Raw genomic sequence first — 13,745 nt, forward strand, 5'->3', positions numbered from 1 at the left:
TCTGCAACAAGAGAGGCCACCGCGATGAGAAACCCATGCACTGCAAAGAAGAGTAGCCCCTGCTCGCCTCAACTAAAGAAATCCCACGTGCAGTAACGAATACCCAATGCAGCCAAAAATAAATAAATAAATTAATTAATTAAAAGAAAAGAAAAGCTCCCCATTGTCCACTCCCCCACCCCCTGGCTATCACCATTCCACTTTCTGTCTCTGTGAATTTGGCTACTCTGGGTACCTCATATAAATGGAATCATACAATAGTTCTTTTTTAAGACCAGCTTATTTCACTTAGCATAATGTCTTCAGGATTCATCCATGTTGCAGCCTGTGCAGAATTCCCTTCCTTTCTAAAGCTGAATACTATTCTATTGTATGCCTATACCGTATTTTACTTATCTGTTTATCTGTGGCTGGACACTTGGGTTGTTTCCACCTTTTGGCTTTTGTGAATAATGCTGCTACACACATGGGTATACAAATATCTCTTTGAGTCCTAGCTTGCTTTTTTCTTTGAGTAAATATCCAGAAGTGGATTTGCTAAACCATATGGTACTTCTGTGTTTAATTTTTTGAAGAATAGCCATACTGTTTTCCACAGAAACTGCAGCATTTTATATTCCCACTAGCAATGCACAGGGTTCCAACTTATCTACATCCTCTCCAACACTTGTTATTTTATTTTGTTTTGTTTTTAATAATAGACATCCTGATGGGTGTGAAGTGGTACCTCACTGTGGTTTGGTTGACGTTTCCCTAATGATTAGTCATGTTGATCTGCTTTTCACGTGCTTACTGTTCATCTGATATCTTCTTTGGAGAAATGTCTGTTCATGTCGTCTGCCCATATTTTAATCAGGTTGTTTTATTGTAGTTGAGTTGTAGGAGTTCTTTCTCTCATCATAATTAGAGCTCATACTCTAATTGGGGGTGATATAAAAATAAATATATAACTATATAACATGTCGGAGAATGATACAGAGTAAAATAGAGAATAATGAGTGCCAGCAAAGCCTGTGGTGATGCTTGTTATTTTGTGTAGGACAATTGGAGAAAGCCATTAGGTGCATTTGAGCAGTGTAAAGGAATTGTGGATATTTGAGGAAGGTGTGTTCCAGGCAGAGGGAATAGCAAGTTCAAAGGCCCTATAGAGCTGGAACAGAGTGAGTGAGAGGAGATAGTGGGAATGATAGGGGAACATTTGTAGGGTTTTAAAGCTAGGGAATGCCATCAGGTCCATATTTTAATAAGGTTACCAACAGCAGGGTACTATGGAAGGTGGGTTTTAGAGAGTAAGTCTGAGCATGGGTGTTAGGAAGGAATTAAGAAACTTGAAGAAAGGTACTGACAGTTTCCAGAGGTATTTAGAAGGTGGAATTGACAGAAATTGGTCACAGGATGTTAAAGGCAAGAAGAACAAGGATTCTGCTCAGGTTTCTGACTTAGGAAGAAAGAAGCAAGAATGAAGGTTGGTCCTGTCAACCAAGACAGGAAATAAAGGAGAAGCCAGTTTTGACAGAGGATTAGAGGAAGACTAGGGAAGCATGGCCAGAAAATTGCTTCAATTATGGACATGTTGAGTTTGAGATACTTGTGAAACATCCAGGTAGACATAACCAAATATGTATACAGGTGTAGAGCTTAGAGTGGGTGCTGGGAGGAAGTGTGGCCTGGAGATACGGCTTTGAAAGTCATTGGCATATAGAGGTGATATAAGTACTACTTATGTTAAAAAAATGGGAAGTTTCACCATCCATTGTGTCTTACTTACCTTCACAACTTGTTGATAAGAGTTTAGAAAGTACTTTCTCACGTGTATTTTTCTTTGTGGCGATTCAGGAAAATTTAAACCTAGCCCTGAATTCTGCCTCAGCCATTGGTTGTACAGTGGTCAACATTGGTGCACAGGATCTCAAAGAAGGAAAACCTCACTTGGTCTTGGGACTTCTCTGGCAGATCATCAAAGTTGGTCTTTTTGCTGATATTGAGATTTCCAGAAATGAAGGTAAGGTCATCAAAAATATTTACTTTTCATTGATATATACTTACTGTGGGAAAAATTTATATTTCATTGTTTTCCTCTTAGCCCTGATTGCATTGCTAAATGAAGGTGAGGATCTAGAAGAGTTGATGAAGCTTTCTCCAGAGGAATTACTGCTGCGTTGGGTGAACTACCATCTGACCAATGCAGGATGGCGTACCATCAGCAACTTCAGCCAGGACATTAAGGTTCATATTTTAATGTTCAAATTTGCGACATACAAAAAGGATGTAGATGCGCGTCAAGAACAAAAGGAGTTCAGACTTAATTTGTATGTGTGTGTGTGTTATGGCTGTGATTTTTTAAACAAAGACAAAAAAGAACTTCACCCACAGACTTAAATTTGAATTGAAGTTTAATTCACAAGCACAGTGTAGAAAATGAAATTTTTGCATTTCTCTGTGTGAGGTGGATCCCCCACTTATAATCATAAAATCTTTTACTAAAAAAACCCCCAAAAAACTGGTTTATTGGCTTTTAAAAAGAAATACAACTTGTTGTGAGAGGAAAGAGATGCTAGCATTAGCAGATTAAAGTATCATTTCCCTTTTTGTATGCCACGGATAGATTAGATTATAATGAGAATGTCAGTCTGTTAATTTGGACTGAGAATTACATCTGTTGCTAGACTAGAGGCCCTTGTGGGCTTGACCAGTTTAATAGTTACTTCCACTTTCTCAATAACCAGCTAAGAGGAACCCAAAGTATCAGAGGGCATAGGGAATCAGTAGACAAAAGGGGGTCTTCAGGTGTGTCTCTGAACCAAAGTAGCTTGAAACACTTCCCTCCCCACTGGAAGAGACTTGTCAAGGAAACTTGGCCCTAATCTTAACTGATGCTGATCCTTAGGAGTGTAAACAAATGAAAGAGGTGAGGAAGGGCCTTCCAGGTTTAGGAAACAGTGTTGCTAGAAGCTCTCAAGGGTGAAACAGCATAGTGCATTCAGGATCCTGTAAGCAATAAGTAAAGGTTACTAAGTTATTATTCCATTCTTTGAGATGAGGACAATTGCTTCAATTTGAGTACTTTTCCCCCTAAATCCAATGATGATTTTATTCATTTGAAAAATTCTATTTTGTTTCCTTCCTTAAAGGATTCAAGAGCCTATTTTCATCTGCTTGATCAAATTGCACCTAAAGGTGACCGGGATGATGGACCTGCCATTGCCATTGACCTTTCAGGATTTAATGTGAGTATAGTTTTTAATTAAAATTTTAAAAAATTTTGATAAAATATGCATAGCATAAAAATGACAATTTTACGTGTACAGCTCAGTGGCGTTACATTTGCAGTACATGCAACCATCACCAGTATCCCTCTCCAAAAATTTCTCCTCATCACATAGTGAAGTCTGTATCCATTAAACAATAACTCCCCATTCCCCTCTCTCCCAAGCTCCTGGTAACCACTATGCTACTTTGCGTCTCTATGAATTTGACTAGCAAGTACAGTCATATTTAGAGCACAGTTCGCTTCAGGCAGCATTCCCTGGTGGCGTCCTCAGCCCTTCATTAAACCTTGGCTCTTTGCTTTTCAGAAGTTATTTTTCATGCCCTAGGCTCTAAATTTCCATGCTAAGCCATCTGGCTGTCATGAGTGAGGAAGGGGAATTGCAGAATTCTGACCTTGAGTATGTGTGGAATCAACCCTACACTCACATTTCCCTGGTGCAACATCACTGGAACATACCAGGGCTTTTGCTGCTGTGCACAAGGAAAGGGAGCAACAAGCTGTTATTAGATTTCTAAGCAACTGATTATAAGTTCTTCCAACTTATATTTGACAATACACAAAATAAAAAATGGCAATTCCTAGTATTTATGGTGTAGGAAGAACTGATACAAATCCTGACCCATCTAACACATTTTATAGGAAGCCCATTCTTTTAGCATAAGTTCTAAGTACCAGGGATGGTTCTATCGAAACCTTAAAGTATGGTCAGATTATAGTTTGTATGAAAATCTATTAAGTACTTAAAGTGTAATAGCCAGAATATTTAGTTTTAAAGGCAACTTGAGTCATCACTAATTAATTATATTTTACATTATTATAAAATCTAAAAATCAGTATTGCAAAATTTACAAATTAGCTCGAGTACAAAAATTAGGAAGTTAAAAAAACTTACAGAAAGTTTCAAACCTATTCAAAAGTGGGCAGACTTAATATACTGAACTACCATGTGTTCATCCCCCAAGTTCAACAACTATCAACTCATGGTCAGTCTTGTTTCTTCATTTATCACCTACCTATTTGCTTCCTCTTCCATATTATTTTGAAGCAAATCCTAGACATGGTATCATTTCACCAATATGTACTTCTAAAAGATAAAGACCCTTTAAAAATATAACCATAATACCTTACATAACTAAAAAATTAACAATAATCTGTAATATCAAAATAACTAGTCAGTGTTGACATTTCCTGTTGCCTCATAAATGTCAGGTTTTCTTTTTATAATTTATCTGAATTAAGATCTAAGTAAGGTCCACATATTGTGATCTGTTCACATCTACCTGAGGAGCTTTTTATTGCTGTTTAATAGCGTTGAACCTATTGCTTTCTCTGATTTCAATTACATTTTATTTACAACTCTGGTGCACAGAATTAGATAAGTCATAATCCTTGGTCGTGATATACTCTCATCGTGGGTCCAGGCATGTCCCTCTTTTTATTTATTTTTGTCTGGTAGTTGGTTGTTTGTATTGAAATTGTAACAAGCTCATACAAGCCCTCAATCCAACAAGAAAGCTAAGACTTTGACATCAGTTTACATTTAGCTGTGTAGTTCTTCCCTATGCCATCTCTCTGCGTCCCCTTAATGTGATAATCACCATCTTGAATCTTATGTTCATCGTTTTTTGCCTTTCTTTTGCTATAGTTTTCTTTCAACCAAATGTATTTCTTAAAACATTAAATTTATTTTACTTTAAAAAATTTTTTTTATTGGGGTATAGTTGCTTTACAATGTTGTGTTAGTTTCAGGTGTACCGCAAAGTGAATCAGTTATACATATACCTATATCCACTCTTTTTTAAGATTCTTTTCCCATATAGGCCATTAGACAGTATTGAGTAGAGTTCCCTGTGCTACACAGTAGGTCCTTATTACTTATCTATTTTATATATAGTAGTGTGTATATGTCAATCCCAATCTCCCAATTTATCCCTCCCCTACTTATCCCCTGGTAACCATAAGTTTGTTTTCTACAAAATTTATTTTACTTTTTAACTTCATATAAAGTTTGTCATATACTTAAATTTCTATACTTATTGTGAACATATTAATGAGTCACTCATATTGTTATATGTCATTGTGTGAATATAACACAGTTTCACAGTTTTCATCTGCTCTCCTGTTGGTAAGCATTTGGTTTGTTTCCAGGGTTTTGCAATTGTGAAAAGTGCTGTCCCTACTGACTTTAATATTTTTTATATGTATCCCAGCTTGTTTTTCATTGAGAAAAGAGTCTACTGGAAATACCAGAGTAGAAAGGGTGAGATAGCTAAGCCTCTTAGCCAGAAAGCATTCTAGTATATGGCCTTGAGCAAGTTACCTATAATTCAGCCAGTAGAAGCTTACTGATACAATGTTTGAGAGTTTTGTTGAGTACTTCAGCAATGAGGGTGAAATATTCCACTGATCCCAGCAAGAAAACTCAGAGACTTGTTCTTACCGATTTAAAAGAAATGGGGAAGTTAATTTGGAATTCCTGCACATTCTGACCCTATTTTGAGCCATTATTTGATATATTTCCAGAAAAGTAGTTGCTTATAAATATGTATATGAATTAAAAATTATGCCAGTAAAAAGTTTAATCTTGAACATTTTTGTTTTATTTCATTGTTAGGAGGAAAATGACTTGAAGCGTGCTGAATTCATGCTTCAGGAAGCAGATAAACTGGGCTGCAGACAGTTTGTTACTCCTGCAGATGTGGTTTCAGGCAATCCTAAACTTAATTTAGCTTTTGTAGCTAATCTGTTTAACACATACCCAAGCCTACACAAGCCTGATAATAATGACATCGATATGAATTTATTGGAAGGTATGCTCTCTCTGTCTTTAATTGATTCACTGTGTGTATCTTTTTGTGGTATTGTCCTACTTCACTGTCAGAGGTAGGGGATTGTGGCGGGAGATGAAGTTTACTGTGTGTAGGCATGTGCATTCATTAAAAAGTTCAACTTAAAGTCGTTTTTCATTTTGGTTAAAAGAGAATGCTGAGGTAGATTTTACATGTCTGTCATTTCTCCATAAGAGTTTAGTGAAAACCATCATACATTTAAAACGTTCTCTTAAATGACCACATAACATAATTACACCACCAATATGGACAATGAATTATAGCTATTGGAAAAAATAATTATTTGTAGCTTTTTTCTCCTTTGAAAGCTACAGTTTGACTCCAGTATTGTTCTCTTTTTAATGTGTTTAGTGTACATGAAAAAATTTACAATATTCATTACTTGTCTTGTGTGTGGGCTATTGTTATCTGTCTCATAATTTATAATACTTTCCTGTTTTGCTTCATGAAATGCAGATTTGACCCCTCCTAATGTAGGTACTGTATTTAGTACTTTTCTCTACTCTATAAATATATTCATTCTGAATGTTCTTTTTATTAGTACCATTTATTCTTTCTGTCTGGATTGATATTTATTTTTTGCATTGTTCATGTTGTGTTTTTTTTTCTGTCTTAATATGCCTAAAGAATGAATGATGACAAGCAAGAAGCACAAATGAAACCTGATTAGGATAGCAGAGCAAGACTTGATTATATAAACTGCCCACCTAATTTGCCTTCTATAATGATGGAATAGTGTAGCTGTTAACACATTAGAAATCAATTTTGACAACTGATTTCATGATTTGATGTAAAGCCTTTATCCCTCTGCTGTGAATAAACAAACTTATCTTTTTTTTAAGTTAAAATTTATTCTTTTTTTTTTTAACATCTTTATTGGAGTATAATTGCTTTACAATGGTGTGTTAGTTTCTGCTGTATAACAAAGTGAATCAGTTATACATATACATATGTTCCCATATCTCTTCCCTCTTGCGTCTCCCTCTCTCCCACCCTCCCTATCCCACCCCACCCCTCTAGGTGGTCACGAAGCACCGAGCTGATCCCCCTGTGCTATGCGGCTTTTTATCTCAAGTAATCTTTGGCAGGATCTGTTTAGATTCTATAACATAGATCATTTTGTATTACTTAGCTACATTACATTTACTAAATGTCATTGAAGCTTACAATATATGAATCATCATAATGACGAAAACATTCTCGGTGTCTAGTTCTTTCTCCTTATCTGTTTCAGCCTCTCTCCTTTTCTTCTGCCATCCTCACACTCACTCACATGCATACTAAAACCCACATTAGTACCAGAACTAAGAGTAAAAACAGTGACAGCAGTGGTGGCAGTTGTCAGAGGTTAGGGCCACTCCTAAAATAGTCTTCATGGTCGCCCTGGTTTGGAGAAGCTGGTCCTCAGGTGGGGATTCTTCCTGGTGGGGAACACTTGATACTGCAGCGTTCATTCTCTCACATCACCCACCTTCTTCCCTTCTTCCCCAGTAAGGCAGAGTGAGAAATCAGCTTCATCATCTTTTTCTCTTTGACTGCCACAACCAGAGTTCCAAGGTCCTGGTCACTTTATGATTACAGCTTTTTGATTAATGAAAGAAGTTTCAGATTTAACAAATATGTTCTTTGAGGAATATGATTAATTCACTCTTTCAGAAGTTCACTAAAATAAAGATTGTGTACTCTACATAGATATGTAACGGAGAGATAAGATAGGTTTAAAAATGTTGATTTTTCAGCAGAGAAATTTAGGGTGAGGGATTAGAACTTCTAAAAAATTAAAAAGGGAGACTGCTGTGTTTTTTTCGGTCTGGGAAATTTCAAAATTCCTCTGTGTCTTACAGTAGAAGGCATTGTTTAGAGTGGCATATTAAAAATGATCTGCTTCTTATAGTCACTGAACTCTTGCTAGATACCTTTTCCAACTTGCTCTCCTATTTGTCACGTTTGAATTCTTTTGCTAGTGTTCAGCATGCTTTTGGAATTTTTCAGTGTGAATAGGATTGCTAAATATTTCCATTAGTATTTACTTTATTTATGTAAAAAGATACTTTGGGAAATATTTATCAGTCATCTTTATTTAGAACATATGTATGTCCTGATACATCTGCCAAAAATGAATTTGACTTTGACTGTCATTGGAATTTTTTCCTCTGTACATTTGTTTTTGTAGAGCCTTATGAAATTTGAAGCTTGACCGTATCACATCCCATATTCATATATTAGTATGTCCTCATTGGCAAAGAATTTTATCTGTATGGAATTAAAGAAAATTAAAAGCCCAGTTAAATATTAAATCTTTATATTAAATTGAGCCAAATATGTGGGCTACATATAGAGAGACAATCTCAGAATTCATTTGTGGTGATAGAAAATACAGAGACCATGGAATTAGACTTTGTCCAAATCACGGCACCAGAAAATACAGAGACCATGGAATTAGACTTTGTCCAAATCACGGCACCACCACTTAATAACTGAGTGATCTTTGTGAGCCTTGGTTTTCTCGTATATAAAACAGGACTAATAATACTTATTTTGAAGAATTTCAGAGCAAGTTAAAATGACCTTTCATGAATGAATGAGTTTAGCATACAGTATGTGCTCAATAATGCTCAGGTCGGGAAGAGGAAAACACTTAATACATCACTTAGCACATGTAGTGAGTGTTCAATATATGTTCATTTTCTTTCCTCTTAGTAGCCTACTTTTAATATATTTGTTATTTTCTCTGAAACTTTTATCAATTGCAGTGTCAGTTTGGCCCTGAACGTGAAAAGAATGTTTTATAGTTCTTTCTCTCTTTTATGTCAGCAATTAAGATTTTACTTCTAAGATGGCTTCAGTTGTCTGAAATCCAGACAACATTTCCAGTCCGGAATACATATGTTTTTGTAATGCTTTACCATGGCTCTTGCGCAAATGCATAGTGCTTCTGGCTTTTAGCATTTATTTACCAAGACAATTTGAAATGGTATTAGATAAACAAATGCTCACTTGTAAAATCTGTTTTACTTTCCAGGTATCAAAAATTAAAATAATGATATAATTAGTTTAGAACAATAGGAAGAAATAGGAAACACTGAAGTTTGTAATAGTTTCAGAACTCAGTCAAAATACAACTTTAATGTCTTTTATCATCAGGTTCAGCAGAAATTGCATATTACTTTAAGTAAAAATTAAATTATTGTTATACACTATCGATGTTCGTAATCTTAAAACATAATTTGGATTTTCCTAGATGGAAATAATGTAAAAATTCTCTAATTACCAGAAAAAAATTTATATACATAGCAAAATAATAGAATGTAATAGAGAAACACCTAAAAGGTGAACCCAAGTCACATGCATCAAGCTGTTGATCATTGTATGGTTATATTTATGTCACTTCCAGGAAAGTTCAGATAGTTAATTGGAACCTATTTAATAACTCCTAAAACAAGGCAAGCGTGGGTTCTAGGAGTATTTAGTTTAACTTGGTTCTTTTTAAAAAGGTTCTCATATCAGTTATATATTATAAAATGGCAGTGGAAGATACAACAGACTGATCAGTTACCTCTTACAGACCAGAGGGAACAAAATTTAAGCAAGAAATTATATGGCTATGTAATTGAATAGAGCAAGAATTAAAGCAGATTCTGGGAAAGTCTTTAGGTAATGGTATTGAAAACCACATGAAAATACAGGGGGCAGATTATTTCCTGACCAGTCGGCACAAAAAACCAGAATCTTTTAGATTTTACAAGGTTTGGATTTCTGTTCTGGGTGTGCAGGTATACACTGTGTGTGACACTCAGTCTGAAGATGACTGCAGGGATGACTGCATAGGGACTGGGCCCCTGGAGCTCAGGTGGTTAAATGTGCCAAATTGTCCTGGGGATCCCACATGAGACAAAGTCCAGATGGTGACCTGGACTTGCCCATGGCTTAGAAGGGGTGAGAAGTGTAAATGTTTCAAATTTTCAAGAGTCTGGTGATGAGGTGTAGGCAAGGCCATTCCATTGTCTCCTAACTTGGCTGAAAAACAAACAGTATTATTTATAGATGGTCACTTAGGACAATCTGCAATCCAGGGGATGACCAGAAAGCAGACGTGGCAAAAAGAGCCCCCATCTCTCTCTGCCCACTTTGTGGCACACCAGAGCCCACATTTCCCTTATGGATGGGGTAAGCACTGCTGTGAAGGGACTGCTCAGGGAGCGTAGGTAATCACAGGTTCAATAATAGTGCCTGCAGGAGTTTCTTCTTGAGGTGATCTTTGAGGTCTAGTGACTTACCCTGATGAAATGTGTCTTTGTCTTCGCACTCTGAATGGGGGCTGTGTCCCTTATGTATTTTCAGTAGGGACAATCTAAAATAACTCAGGAAGCCTGTAAAATAGTTATAGCCCCTCGTTGCTTGTTTTTATATTACCTCTCCCCTTCATTGCTGTTTGATTAAAATGCAGGTTTGTGTGCTCAGACACTTTTCCTGTATAATCTGTACAAATTTAGAGATACTGCATTGGAGAAGGTACAGCTTTTCTATTTTTGTTTAATGTGCTAATGCTACCCTGAAAGGCTGCTTTATTAATTTTTAGCCAATCCCTTTTGCATGTAATCATTAACTACAGATAGGACCACATAAGTTTATCTGTTACTTTTCTGAACAGAGAAACCCATGGCTCAGTAATTCACAGGCATCAAGTAAGGGGCTCTAGATGGAGACATTTAGAAAGCAAATGGAGGCTTTCTAGACTGGGAAAACAAGGACTTTGGCAGTAAGAGATTTTTTTCCCCCTAAAAAGATTGTAGTATCGTAGGAACCATGGCAAAGTATGTATGGCCAGTTCGTACCTGCCAGAATGGTTTAAAATATAGTTCTTGATTTCTTTTGTCCTGAATCATCAGTGTGAACTTGTGTCTACTCTAGGAGAAAGCAAGGAAGAGAGGACATTTCGGAACTGGATGAATTCCTTGGGAGTCAACCCATACATTAATCATTTGTACAGGTAAATATTTTATGTGATTCAGCTTTATGGCCAGGGTCCAACTTTTCTAGTTTCAAATTGTAGGTATGTTTACATGAGAACATTTTCTAAAAATCTCAAGAATTTTAGCCAACATTTAGAGTTTCAGAATGCTGGGGATTGGCAATACACTAGATTTTAAAAGAAAAGTATTATTTGAAAAGATAAGATTATGATAATATTAGTTATAATTTGTGATGATATAAATAACCAATTTAGTAAAGATAATCAGTTCATCTTGCTTTTTAATAATTACTAATCAGGAAAATAATAAATTATTTCAACTTTAACAGATTAGAAGAACAGTAATATTTTATAAATTGCTCTTACCATTTTATCAGTATTTTTCATTATAATTCACATTCTTTCTATTTATTTTTGCCCAAAACTTCAACTGTCCCGTAATTTGTTCAGTATATTTTTTCTAACTTGTAGAAATAACTTGGTTTCCCTGAGTACTTGTTTATTTTGTTCTTTCTTGTTTAAAAATGATGACACGTTATTAACATTGGTTGGACTAAGACAATATTTTTATTGAATCATTTCCTGTGCTCTCTGGTAGTGCTAACAATGTGTCTTTCTAGGTGTAGATGAGAGGAAACCTTCCTTCTCTCTTTATAATAAGATCTACCAGCATGCCTTAAAAATGCAAAAGAACTCAACTTCAGCTAATTGTATATTTTTTAGGAAAAAGGTCTAATTAACTAAACCTATTAATAATTTACACACCAAGGAAACTCATTATTATTTAAAATATGAACTGAAGATTAATGCCACAAAAGACCACGTTCACTGGGTAACTGAGATTTATGGTGCAGTTATTTCTTGGTGTATATTCAAAATAGTCTTTAAAACCGGTATTGCCTGATTCTGGTAAATAGCGTTGACGTGACAGACTTAATTTAATAAAGTCTTTAATAGGAGCGTGTAAATCCTAGCTAGATGACGAGATATACATATTTAGACTGGAACTGCTGTTATAGTAGCAGGGCAGTGAAGGACTCAAATGCTGAAGGTAAAGAGGGGTTAGATCTTTATGGACTCATTTGAAAGAATGTCTATAATATATAATTGAGAGAAACTAATAATAGGACTACCATGATATTATTATTTAAAAATTGAGTATATACATATGTGTATATGAATTTTTTAAAAATCTGGAGGGATGAATACCAAACTGTATGCAACCTAGAGAGGAGGGTAGGGTAGTAAGGAGACTTTTATTTTCAAACTTAGTAACTTAAATGTGGGTTCTTAAATTTTTTTTTTTACAATGAGCATGTATTTTCTTTTTAAATTAAGAAATAAATTTAAAACTAGGGCATTAGGCTTTGTTGAAACTTCATGGTAACTTCATAAATGTCAGGAACACTAGAGTTCTCTGTGGTTGACAGTGGAGAAGAATTGACCACATTTTTTTAGCTAAAGATTATTTTTAGTTATTTAGATCCTGAACTGCTTAGCACAGGGCTTCTGGGTGTATGTAATTTTTGGAGGGGGAAAGGGAATTCAGAAAATTCTCAAAAATAACATAACCTTAAAAAGAACCATCGGGATATAGAAAGACAATAACCAGAGGTCTAGTTGGCACCAGAGCTGTGTGTCCATGAATTTGTGTCTGGCTCATATTTCTAAACCCACCTCTAAGTGATTTTAGCTCCTCACCTACTTACACCAAACCCAGACCAAAGCAAAATAAAAATTTAGATTGATTTTAACTGAAAATTCTCTCCTCTCAACAGGTTATTAAATATATTTTAATAACTACTAGTCCTAGAATTTTTCTATGACAAGTTGGTTCTGGAACACATCTTAAATTCTCTGGAAATCATTTTAACTCTCTGGGCATCAGTTTCCCTATTTGCAAGACATGAGTAATAAACCATACTACATAGAAATAAGAATGAATTCCTTTAGAGTAAAAAAGAAAAAAAATCATGAAATAGGTGAGATTTCAGAACCTATACAACTACTTCAGTGATTTATTCTTCATACAAAGTTCTCCATGTGCTGATAGATAACTTAGCTCTTGATTACCTTCATCAAAGGAGGACTTTCTCCCTCCTTCACTCAGCACAGGGCCCAGCCCCCTTCACGGCCATATGGTGTGTGCTCAGAGATGCAAAGTAACTTTAATATGAACCTTAGCAAAACATAACTCAATGAACAAGCTGTTGAGGGAGAAAAGTCAGGTAATTAATCATAGAGCTAGCAATTTAAAAAAATCAATCACTGTTGCATTATGTCCTTAGCATACAGAATTGAAAACAGACTCAATGGACATACTCTGCACACCTCGGAAGAATGTGTTTTTCTGAATACAGAGTAGTAGTATTTTTACTTCAATAACTCCTACTTGCTCATAAATTCCTTCCTCTTAATGCTCGCTATTTAACATGAACAGCTTCCTACTGAGTAGCTATTGTGATTTTTATATAATTATTTTTTTTAAGTTTTAAAAACCATACTACATAAGTAATAGATGAACTCATTCTCAGTGCACAAGCTTCAGGAAGTATGTACGTTAAGTAGAACAAAATAAAATATAATCCCTTTTTACTCCTCCCATATTCCTTTTTTTCCTGACCAGAGGTAATTGCTATTAACAGTCCATATC

General features: G+C 35.4%; 1 protein-coding gene across 3 annotated transcripts in view; it reads left to right on the forward strand.

Moving 5' to 3' along the window:
- Positions 1-13,745, forward strand: part of PLS1 (plastin 1) — a 115,370-nt gene that overhangs the window by 85,441 nt on the left and 16,184 nt on the right. For all 3 annotated transcript variants that reach the window (XM_024769114.1, XM_024769113.1, XM_024769115.1), the window contains exons 7-11: positions 1,837-2,002; positions 2,084-2,226; positions 3,132-3,227; positions 5,886-6,081; positions 11,032-11,110. In XM_024769114.1, the coding sequence (XP_024624882.1) occupies positions 1,837-2,002; positions 2,084-2,226; positions 3,132-3,227; positions 5,886-6,081; positions 11,032-11,110 (680 nt within the window). The remainder of the gene's footprint in view (positions 1-1,836; positions 2,003-2,083; positions 2,227-3,131; positions 3,228-5,885; positions 6,082-11,031; positions 11,111-13,745) is intronic.

Source organism: Neophocaena asiaeorientalis, unplaced genomic scaffold, assembly GCF_003031525.2.
Source record: "Neophocaena asiaeorientalis asiaeorientalis breed wild unplaced genomic scaffold, Neophocaena_asiaeorientalis_V1.1 scaffold118, whole genome shotgun sequence".
NCBI lineage: Eukaryota > Metazoa > Chordata > Mammalia > Artiodactyla > Phocoenidae > Neophocaena > Neophocaena asiaeorientalis.